We start from the raw sequence: 12,364 nt of genomic DNA on the forward strand, positions 1-12,364 counted from the left end.
TGCCTCCCGAAGAGCCCCCTCCTGTGCTGGGATGAGCCATCAAGGTTCAGTAACCAGACGTGCTATTTTCTAGGTGTTAATGCAGAGAGAAGATAACGGGCAGACTTTTCCTAAGAAGCAACCTCACACTTGCCACCTACGCGGTAGCATCTTTACTCCATTCGTGCACTTAACACACCCAGTCCCAGGTCAGATGTGTATACTTGAAAAGAGTAAAGACCTATAACACAATGTCACCCAGCCTTGCTTACGGAACCATTACAGACCCACAGGACAGTTCACCCGCTGCTGTGAGTTACCATGCTGCTATCTGGGTCAAGGGAGGTAGAACCATTTAAACCATCCGACAACCTGTGCCAACAGATCCACGGTGGCATATTTACCAGGACCGTAGCTAACACTGTACTATTGCCTGCCTATAGCTGTTTGTGTGCTGCCAAACACCCTCTAGAGGTTATCATCCCCTTTCTTAGAAGGTCACCGTTCCCTTCTCTCACAGTTACTGTGCACAGCTGCCTTTTAGTCCCTTCTCATCGGTGAAAGGCACACTTCGTGTGTGCCTACAACCACGTTTCTACGTATACGTACACACATTTATGAAAGAAGTCTATGCTCCAAAAAGGAATATTGGTGTGATCTCAAAGCAGGGTCTCCTGAACCATCTAATTGGAGGTACTGACATACCATCCATGAAAATTTCCTATCTATCGTTTTGCATGCAAAGTAATCAAGGCAAAGCATAACAACCGTAAAGTCAGCCAAGTGACAGCGGTGCCACTTGAAAAATAAGCAGGTTTTGCAAAACATTGTAATTTTGTAAGTGAAAAGACAATTTCAGTCAGCTTACCCTTATTGTGGGAGCATCACTTGCTGGGCAAATTAATTTATAGCCCTATTTTGAGGTGACTGAGATTCCACTGCATGAAGGAGAACTGTAGTGACTATGGTTTTGGACACTAACAGCTGGCAAGTATGGTTCTTCGCAGACTCAAAATGGATTTCAAAAGATATACTGAAATCATCCATAGCAAAAATCTGTTCTTTTCATACAACTATTTCGAAGAATGAACAGTAATTTGCCAGTAGTGCCAGCACATCACAGTTTAAGGGCCGTTGCCAAAATACAAGTAAAATATAAAGGACACGATTAAACAGGACAGTAACCTCTACTTCAACCTCTCCTGAAATATTTGTAATTACCAACATCATACCTCTTTGAACAACAGATATAATGAACTCAACCAAAGTAACAAGCAGAGTAATAACTAGAGAAGAGCTAAGATTGCTTCAGAGCTGGCTTATGTTCACACCCAGAAGTGTCAGTCCTTGCACAACACTCCATGCTGCTCTGGGGGTGCAAGGGCTTGTAAGACTGAGCACATACGGAGTTACACAGGAGCATTTATTGAGGTTTCTACTGAAATCCTTCCTTTTCCTGTGTTAAATTACAAGGGCACATCATAGACTTTACCACCAAGGTTTTGTGTGTCAATACCCACATGATGTTTTTTTTTATTCAGAACAAAAAATGTCACTTCATCACCTCAAGTTGTTACTCTGAGAAGAGAAAATGGCCTTGTTAGGGACCTGGGGACTAGACAAACACCAGTAAACACTTCTCAAATTTAAACAGAACCACTTTTGTGTGGAAATATGCTCAGAAAGTCTTCTTTTCTGTAACTGGTTATGTGATCATTGCTGTCAATAACCCTGAAGAAAAATAAAGATGTTTATAGGATTTATAAAACCAAAAGCAGATGGTTGTAGTCCTGAGTTCCAGGACTTCAACCTGCTGCAATTTAATTTAATTAAAATGAAAACTGAACGGAATGCATTATTAAATATTGATAAGAGACTGGCAGAGGAAATTATTTTGACAAAAATTCATATAATGGATGCAGATAAAGGTCCCCGAGTACTACAGTGTGTCAAATTATATAAAGCTTTATTGGACTCTAACAAAGCATGCTAACAATGCACTTAAAATATAAAGATCTTTGCTTCTATTTTGAAAGAAGCATAAGTAACTTAAACTTTCAGGATAAAAAAAAAAAGCACCAATTAACTAATGTAAAAGTTGTTAGCCAGCACTATTGTGTACGCTTTATTCATATTTAAACATATTATGCTCGTCTACTTCTAATTTGGGAATCTGTATGTACAGTATGATTCCACAAGATGTTATGTATTAGATTTAAATAGTTTTAAAGTCCAGATATGTACTGGACTTCGTGACCATCAGAAGACTCTTAAACGCCGCAGTGGGAGCGGGCAGGCTCAGCTGTTCCCTCTCAGACAGGTTAGTGGCAACGTGCAGTGACAGGCTTCAAACATGGGCCATGTGTGGCCGTGCCGAGGGAAGCCCCCCAGGACCCGGCTGGTCCTGCCTGACCACCCACAGCAGTGCCAAAGGGCACACTGGCATTTTTTTCCATTTCTAAATTTGCACAAGTATGTGTAAGTGAAGCCAACAAGCCATTCGATACCTCCCCTCACTGCAAAACACTGGTAGGAATCTTGATCTGCAATGGGCTAGGGCGAGATTTGCCCTCTAACGAGGAGGTTTCATCAGACAGATGAGCCGAAACTGGCAGTCCTGCCCTGCACCGCATACCTGCGGCGTTCAGAGCCCTCTCTGGTGGCAGTGCCAGCATCTGACCAACCCTTCTGCAGACGTGAGCCAGATGTGATGGATCAGATGCAGATAAGACAGTGCAAGGTCTCCAGAATCGCTGCATCATCTAAGGGTGGAGTTTTGACCCCTTTAGGCCAATGTAATGTGTGAGCTACAGCTGGAATGAGAAGACCTGAGCTTCTGCACCAGTATTCATAGCAGATCAGGAAACTAATGAAGCTGAAAATTTATCACTTATTTTCTGGTTGCTTCAGTTTTCAGCTGAATTCGTTCCTGATCTGGCTCATTTCATGATCAAATGAATGTGAGCGGTGGCCCAGGGGTAAGGAGAGAACGTGGGAATGTCCCTCCTGGCAGCAGCCTACGGTTGTATCTGTTGAAGGAGACCGTGGGTCTACAGCCCAAGGATAAGCAACTTGTTTTCTGATACATTCCTATCGTGTGATGTGAATCACACTCCGTATTTTGGTCTCATAACCCTTTGTGGACACCAGCGGCTATGTCTGCATCGTTCTCTAAGTAGAAATGAAAGTGCTACAATCCTCCTTTATCCCACCGCCTCTCCACGCGGCTGCCTCCCAGACTACCTGGCTGGGAGCACACAGTAACGCCGCCACATGCTAGATGCTCTGGGAGTTGCAGGGCTCGCACAGACTGGAACGGCACATTTTGGCTTTGCCTGGGCTCATCGGCAGGCACGCTGCCTGTACGGACAACACAGCAAATCTTGGAGAGCTTCTGGCTGCCCCTCGGAACAGCATTTCATATATAGAACGAGGCATATTCCTCGTGAGGGTAGATGGCTCCATGTAGCCCTTGTGATTCTTGTTTTATAGCCTGATCCTGCCAGTCCTGCTTGCTATAATTCCTCTGACTTAAAAAGCAAAACAAAACCGCTAAAGAAGCCAACAGGGCTTATTCCCAAGACTAAGCTTTGTTGGTAAGGTAAATAATCTTAATGGAGATTGTCTATAAGGTTAGTCCATTAAGCAACAGACCCCCAAATTCAATTAAAAAAAACATAGCAAGGCTTTTAAAACCTGAATAATGAAATTAATGACAAAAAATGGCTGGCTAAATAAAATGTATTTGCACAGACAACACTCCTGTAGCAATTCTCAGAACAGTTGCTTGTGCTGCTCAGTAAGGAAAGCCTATGAAACGTGATGATTTTCATCCAAACATCTTTAAACAACAAATCAATTAGTTTTAACTGTTGGGGACACAAAATGTATTAAGAAAGGATGCCTAAAAGTTAGAATTTTGTAAACCCTAAGCGGAAATGACATTTTAAATGTCACAGCCAAAAAACGACAGAAACAATGCCACACCAAAGGCCATATTCCAAGTAACATTCAAAAACAAAGACAGCTGAATGTAATGCCGTTAGTACACAACCATTCTCCGAGGGAAAAGGAGATTTTCAAATTGATTAAATTAGAAAGATGACATTGGAAGAACAAGAAAATAAATGTTCTTAGGAAATCATACGAGTCACTTTAGCTAAAGAGGCATTTGATTTAAAAGAATGTAAGCGAAGCAACAAAATTTATAAGCCGTATTTTCCTGGCTTGATGTGTGTGAGCGCTTCTGCTTACATCAAGGTACGTACCCATTGCCTCAGCCAGACCAGAAACCTTCTGTCCATATATATCTGTCTTATTCCAGGCAAATGTGTACACCAAGTTGGCTGCAGCAGGAAACCATTTCTGAAGCAGACGTCCTTCAACAGCAACTATCAGATGGACTTTTGTCATTCCAGACGGGATGGTCGTGTGCGTCAAAATAATGCGCAGCAAAGTTTTATACCCTGGTGTTCGACTGCTGAGATAACTCAGCTTCACAAAACTTGAAGGAATTGGGATTTCCTCTTGGACCACCTTGGAAAAAACACATATCATTATAACTATAGGCAAGAAAAATGCACAATTATAAAAGCAGGTGCTTATTTTACATTTTACAATCACGATGGAAACACAGCAGCACTTAAAACACCAATGTCTTCTGAGTTTATTTTATCAATGCAGTAGCCAGGCATATTACAAAACGTCTAAGACTGGAAACTGGTCAACTTACTGGATGGTAGTCTGTCTATTTGGATAAAGAGCCTCTTCCTCTAATGCTTTACTCTTATCTACCAACGAGAAAACACTCTCCATGGACATATTCATACATATGAGCTCTAACCTTTACCCTGGCTCCTTTATTTGGTTTACTTAACAAGTGTTCTTAACCAGAATACAATGAAAAGATGTTTTTAAAATACACACACACTTAAACATATTACATTGCGATTTGAAGATACTATCCTGCTTTGGAGGTAGTAACTCTAACTTGGGGAGAGCTGAGAAAGAATTCCTACTAAACCATCTCCTGTGCAGAAGTGCCAGCAGTAAGGGTGAGCTCCAGCAAGAAGGGGCACGGCATACGATGGTGCAGCATAAGATACCGAACAAGCTAACTGGGGACGCATGGCAGTGAAGATGAAACTGGTCGTCAGATCATCTAGCTACCAGGTAAGTCCCCAGGGTGTGCACCAGAGTTCAGATCCCAGGGCACTGCTGTCAGCACTGTTGTCTGAATCACTTCCATTAGTGCTGGCTCGGATATGCCCACTGTGGGGGAGCATCAGTTCCTGGCTGCAACGAAGGTAAGCCCTCAGCAACTAGCAGAACTGCAAAGACTGTGAGCTTGTGAGGGGAAAAAAGAAGCTTGGCCTTGACCTTTTGAATGATACAGGCCTTGGAGCTACAAAAAGGGATTCAGCTCTTGTGATCTCCTCAGAGAAAGGAGCTCTTCTGGGACAGACTGTGAGGAAAAGCGGGCACGAGAAGAGAGCAGCTTCTTGGAGGATGCCGCCACAGTCACTCAAAAGCCACTAAAAACTGGTCTGTGTTTAATAAGGTTAAGAATTTTAGTGTATTTCTGTAATGACAAGCCAACCTGCCACAACGATCAATTCGTCTAGCTTGGAAAAACACAAACTGTTTTGTTTACATTTCCCAGTTTTAAAATTCTTCTTGTTTAACAATAGATTACTTCACTTTCAAAACAATTGTATTTACACATTGCACCACTATCACTGTCACAGGATTGCTGCAGTACAGCTGGAGGCCTGCCAGCACTTGTCACTTCGACATATGAAATGTAGCGCTGCCAGGGAAATCCTGCTCCCTTTATTGTTCCTGATTTGCAGTGTTCCCCTTCTTTCCTGCTGGCATCCCAGCTGCCCCCTCTGTCATATATTTGACATGTTTTCTCATTTTTTAATAGAAAAGCAGGAAGAAATATTCATGCATTAATACATGATAATATATCTCCTTCTCCTATTATTCTGGGCTAATTCTTGTACATTTCCCAGTACTGTACAATGAAACTTAACACACTAAGAACCCTGCAATGACAAAAAAAAATAGGACTGGGGGCAGTTTCTCTCTGAGCAGACTGCATCTTTGGGTACCTCACCATTTAAAGATGACCCAGGGACACCTCAAGTGGAGTAATGTGACCCAGTTTTTTCTTACCAGTGTGTATCAGTTATTCTTAATTCACGTTCATTAGTTTCACTTCATACATTCTGTGAAGCAACACTATGGCCATCAACTAGCTGAAACGTGATAATGTTTTTAATAGTTATGGAGATGTTTAGATATAATTGAGTTCAGTCACAGGCCTTTTACATGGAGAATAAAGGCTCTTCATCAGTAGCACTTTTACAAGAAAAAGAGAAAAGTTCAGAGATATTCATGTCTATAGGTAGCCTCCAAAATATCTTCCAGACTGGCTCAGTGACATTTAAAGAGAAGGCAAAAGGGGCTTTATTGCTCAAACAACACATTAAAAATCAGGCTAACCTGATCTGAAACCTGTGTAGCTGTATTTTGTTGGGTGTTTGACTCATACAACCTCCTTTAAGTCCCAAATAAAAGAACAGTTAAATACAAGGTTGATTAGAAATTACTTCTAAACTTAAGGAGTGTCAAGAAAAAAGACATTTAAATAAAAACAATCCTAAAGACCACGTAAAAATGGCTCTACCTGAGAAAGAAAGTAATAAAACCCAAGAAGGCAGCATATAGTGAAGATGCCACTGTAAAGAACTAGATGTGAACAGAACATCCCTAGAAGTCTTCAAAGCATCCTGGGTCATGTCTCGCACTGATGTATGGGGAAGTTGTACTGTGTATCTGTAACCTAGGAATGGTTCTGTGCATCGCTATAAATAAATCAGGATTTCAATAATAAATCATGCTAGGACTCCTCACTTTCTTCTACTTGGAGGTAAGAAATAAAGCACTTTCAGATATTAACAAAAAGAAAAAAAAGAAAGAAAGAAAAGAGAGGGAGGAAAAGAGAGGGAGGGAAAGAGAGGGAGGAAAAGAGAGGGAGGGAAAGAGAGGGAGGGAAAGAGAGGGAGGGAAAGAGAGGGAGGGAAAGAGAGGGAGGGAAAGAGAGGGAGGGAAAGAGAGGGAGGGAAAGAGAGGGAGGGAAAGAGAGGGAGGGAAAGAGAGGGAGGGAAAGAGAGGGAGGGAAAGAGAGGGAGGGAAAGAGAGGGAGGGAAAGAGAGGGAGGGAAAGAGAGGGAGGGAAAGAGAGGGAGGGAAAGAGAGGGAGGGAAAGAGAGGGAGGGAAAGAGAGGGAGGGAAAGAGAGGGAGGGAAAGAGAGGGAGGGAAAGAGAGGGAGGGAAAGAGAGGGAGGGAAAGAGAGGGAGGGAAAGAGAGGGAGGGAAAGAGAGGGAGGGAAAGAGAGGGAGGGAAAGAGAGGGAGGGAAAGAGAGGGAGGGAAAGAGAGGGAGGGAAAGAGAGGGAGGGAAAGAGAGGGAGGGAAAGAGAGGGAGGGAAAGAGAGGGAGGGAAAGAGAGGGAGGAAAGAGAGGGAGGAAAGAGAGGGAGGGAAAGAGAGGGAGGAAAGAGAGGGAGGAAAGAGAGGGAGGAAAGAGAGGGAGGAAAGAGAGGGAGGAAAGAGAGGGAGGAAAGAGAGGGAGGAAAGAGAGAGAGGAAAGAGAGAGAGGAAAGAAAGGAAAAGAAAGGAAAAGAAAGGAAAAGAAAGGAAAAGAAAGGAAAAGAAAGGAAAAGAAAGGAAAAGAAAGGAAAAGAAAGGAAAAGAAAGGAAAAGAAAGGAAAAGAAAGGAAAAGAAAGGAAAAGAAAGGAAAAGAAAGGAAAAGAAAGGAAAAGAAAGGAAAAGAAAGGAAAAGAAAGGAAAAGAAAGGAAAAGAAAGGAAAAGAAAGGAAAAAATTTTGTAAAACATTACTAAAGAGAGATACATTGGTGTCATTGACAAGTGAATAACATCACAGCAGTTAATCGCTTGCTATCTGGTATCATCTTCTAAAATTGTCTAGAACTTCTTCTACCACTGAACAAATTATTAATTTGAAAGGCTTTTCATTACCTGTAGCTCTGGAATTACAGTTCCTCTTTCAGGACAGGACCCTCCAAATGCTGTCAAGGGTGAAGGGAGTACGATCGGGTTTGGGCTGATAAAACTACTGACGTCACAAGATGGTGTGTTGGGCTCTGTTCTTTGCATTACAACTTTGTCTACAATGACAAATCTATTCCAAGGCAACCAAAGTGTCCTTTTTTCAGATATGAAAGGAGATCTTTCAAAAACTAGAGTGACAGAGATGCCTCCAACAGCCACAAGGTCAAAACTGGAAAAGAGAAAGCAAATTGCTTTGTTTCTTTTTGGTTTATCATCATATTACCACAACTTTCAATACATCACAAACAAAAACTTAAATGTTGCTCATTACAGCCTTTAATTTACTATGTGAAATCATTCAAGTATTAGCTTCGCGGTGTCACCTTGGTATTCACGAAGAAGCTTTACATCTCTGTGCTTTCTCCCTGCATGCATCAATAGCAAGGTACAGCACTGCACCGTGACTTGGCCCACCTCCCCTCTATTTATCAACTAGAATCAATACTAACGAGTCATCTAACAAAAGCGTGGACCCAGTTACTTTGGTTTACATGAAAAGAAATTCCTAGCCCAGAAAGGGGATGCTACTCATAATCCATGCAGGTACAGCATGCAGAATGAGAAGCCTTAAAGCCTTTCAGGCCTTTTCGCTGTTAACATGTCCTTTTCCCTTTTTCTAAAAGTAGCAGGGGGAAAAGGTTGAGTGCACTGAGCAGAAGACCCGTCTGTGCAGGATATGAACTTTCTGGGAAAGATGCCTATTAGTCGCACTGAGAACTGAACCAGCTCTTGTACATGAAGCAGGTGATCCTCGGGGAGCCATTGTGAAGAACCTTTGGCATATCTGGGCTGCAAAACAGTGGAACATAGGAGGCACGATATACGGTCTCAATTTCCTGAGTTTCTGACATCCCTAGTCAGGCGACACAAGGTAATATGTAAACAGATACTTCACTCTCTGTGTTATTGAATGCATCTATTATGGAGGCTTTTGACGGTAACAAACTGTGATAAGAAGTCAGACTTAATTATGCATATCTCATCACATTTCCCAAATGACACCGATTACATTCACAGCGAAATACAGGTAGCATATTTTAATGCAACAACTTTATCCAGGCTAGCGTAAAGAGGAAATGATAATCACTAACTTTCAGTAGTGCAATTTGAAAGTCAATAAACTAAGGTAAAATAATTATGAATGCTCCTTATTTTTATAAATTGGCAAAGCCAAACAAAAAAAAACCAACCACAACCCACCAAAAAAACAACCCTGGACTGTGGAAACAGTGACAAATTACACTCGTTCCCTGTTGGAAGACAGCTTCTGATTCCTCGTAATTCATAACACAGCCAAGGAAGATGAAGTCTTAAACTGCCCTTAGCAGCTTAATTCAAGTTCAGGAGCAAATCATGACCCTATTGCAAATGGATAGCCAACTCTGGAGTGCAATATATAATATATAGGATTTTCACCTTTCTTTGAGAACTGAACTCAGCCCTAGAAGGCTGGGGAAAAAGGGGGAGCCAGGATTGCTCAGGACTGGATGTGGAACAGCAATTTAACCATTTCAGCTGTGGGAAGAGTCTGTCCTCACTTTTGCTGTGTGGCTCAGGTGATCAACTAAAGGTGTCAGCTTCACTGACACCTCAACACACTACTCGGAAGATCCACACTTAACAACAGAAAGAGGAAAGATAGGGGATTCTCTGGAAAACCCGACTAGTGAAAATATTCAAATGTTAAGAAGGTGGCTGTACTGTCACGTTTTCACTCCAGGTGTTTCAATGTCACTGTAACCTTGTTGCTGTTTAGGGTTTTTCTTCTCCTTTCTTCTTAAGTCCCTTTACCACCGGGAGCTGTAACTAAATGCGCTCCCAGAGCAGAGAGCCAGGAGCCATCCTCAATCCACACTATGAACGGTAGCGACATCTATGAAAATTTTGTACACGAATAGAAGGTGGTAGATGGCCCTAACTATACAAATCTAAACCAGTGAGAGAACACACATGAAAGCCTGACCTTCCGTCCTGTCGACTGATGGTGTATCCATACTCATTGTGGTGCAGAAAACTGACGTTCACTCCAACCAGCGGTGTTCCATCTATTGCTACCACCTGGCCTCGAATGACACACGCCCGCCTGTAACAAAAAGAAGAGAAGACAACACCAGACACATCAGGAGGGTGAGAAGGGCATTGATTTCAGGAACTGTGCTATACTTCTGCCCTAGACAGCCAAAACTATGATAATATTGTGACTGCTGATTTTGAATGAAAAGTCAAACAAGTCCAAAAGATTGATTTGAAAAACCATTATCTCAGGAAGACAACACACAGACTCTCCTGTGAATTGCTGGTGTATCGAGAATATATTTCCATTTCCGGCTGTATTTCATGGTACCATTTGTTCTGCCATTGAATAGCAATGTGAAGGTTTCACTGATAGCGTGATTTAGCTTGCTGTGGCTCTAGGGGGTGATGATTTGTGAGAGGGGCGAATGAAACCTCGTTCTCTGCTGCTAAGAATAGGGCATTGCTGTCTATTAGAAAAAAGCTGAACTAATTTGATAAGGCAGCAGTGAGACGTATGGTCTTCACCAAACTTCAGAAAGTTATGCAGGTAAATTCAGAGCACGCCTAATCAAGCGTAACATACATTTTTCTCAATCCCCCATCACATGTTATGCCCTTTTAAATTCCCCCTAGGATGTGTTGCACTTGCACTGACTTTCCAGCATAAAAATCCTCCTATCCCAGTAAAGGGGTTGGAATATGGCAGCACAGCAGAACGCATCAGTCAGTGGACAGGAAAGTGAACTCACCACTAAGTGGGTCTAATCAGGGGCTAACAGGATCACACAATCATAGAAAATGAGAGCTGAAAGAAAATACAAGACTTTATCTTGTCCATTGCTTTGCCTCAGGTAAGATCAACTATACCTACATTACTCCAGACAGATGCTTGTCTAACTCTATAACTTCACCAAGTAACCCATTCCAATGCTTTTGTATGAGTGCTTTACACATGGCAAATTTTTCTAATTTGAACCTCCACTCCTGCCCTTTAAGACCATTACTTTCACCCTAGCCACAGAAACGGTGAAGAAATTACTGTCTTTTTCTTAGCTTTAGCCTTTTACGTATTTGAAGAGTGAAACGTAAAGGAGACGACTCTCATGAAGGATGAGGATTAAGTTGTAAAATACCCCCGTGGTGCAGATTAGGTCTAGTGGGATTTTCTAAGGGTTTACAGAGCTGCATTCTACTGAAACACTTTCCAGTAATTTGCCCCGTGCAGCCAGGTACGCTGCATTAGCATCCCTCCCCTGGCTGAACGGATCCAGGCCTTGGGATCTAACGATACAGTTGCACACGCTTGCTGGAACTGTGGTTTCATGTAACAAAGTGAACTGTGTGTGCAGGAGCTTTTTGATAATGTTAAGACATTTAGGGTCAAACCCGATAGATTACTTATAAAGGTAACCAGCGTTAATTATTCAATATAAACAGTAAATTTAGACATTGTTAATATTTCTCTTTCTATTTGAAAGTTCGTGGTAGAACTCAACAGACACGTCCTACCTTTGCACTGTGAATATGTAATCTAAAGGAGAAACTTAATAGCACCTCAGATGAAAGTTATTTAGGAGTCTATATAGGAATTTAGAAGATATCCCATGAGAGATTAATTGATCACAATCCAATGAAATCATACACACAAATTCAAGAGCATAAATTTCTGAAAACTCTGACTTGTTTCATAAGATCCCACTCTCCGAAGCCACTCAGCAGGACACTAATTTATCACTATGATATCATCACAGCCGGCTGACTATGACCTGAGAAAAGGCAACTGGCAAAAAATAACCCCTTTGCGAGTTCACCGTTCAGCACAGTGCTAACATGAACTCCATGCTCCCAGGACATAGAAAGATGATGATTTTCAGCAAAGATGTTGATAAATCCCAGAGGAATGGGAGAGGCTTCATTAGTTCCACTATGCAGAACAGACTTCTGATTTACCACCTTTTGGTTTTCTACATTAACTAAATTGATTGTGGCCCTATTTTTGGGCAAAACCTGCTTCTCCACTGAAGGCAATCAAGCGCTTGTGTGTCTCAACAGACTCACAAGACTAACTCAACAGAACAGCCAGGTTCAATTACTCTTTGATTTGTTAGAGCAGAAAATACTGCTTTCTGTTTTTTTTCCCTCATATTTCTAACATCGACAGACCTGGCTTTCCTTTTCTAATCCCTTTATTAGTGCACTCCATGTATTTACAACACACATTGGTACAA

The 12,364-nt window shown here is 41.9% G+C and overlaps 1 protein-coding gene across 2 annotated transcripts in view; it reads right to left on the reverse strand.

The window, feature by feature from the left end:
* TENM1 (teneurin transmembrane protein 1) overlaps window positions 1-12,364 on the reverse strand; it is a 349,253-nt gene that overhangs the window by 75,644 nt on the left and 261,245 nt on the right. For both annotated transcript variants that reach the window (XM_056359800.1, XM_056359799.1), the window contains 3 exons: window positions 10,084-10,203; window positions 8,028-8,289; window positions 4,248-4,515 (listed from right to left, as the gene is read on the reverse strand). In XM_056359800.1, the coding sequence (XP_056215775.1) occupies window positions 4,248-4,515; window positions 8,028-8,289; window positions 10,084-10,203 (650 nt within the window). The remainder of the gene's footprint in view (window positions 1-4,247; window positions 4,516-8,027; window positions 8,290-10,083; window positions 10,204-12,364) is intronic.

The sequence above is a fragment of the Falco biarmicus genome, chromosome 14 (genome assembly GCF_023638135.1).
Source record: "Falco biarmicus isolate bFalBia1 chromosome 14, bFalBia1.pri, whole genome shotgun sequence".
Classification (NCBI taxonomy): domain Eukaryota; kingdom Metazoa; phylum Chordata; class Aves; order Falconiformes; family Falconidae; genus Falco; species Falco biarmicus.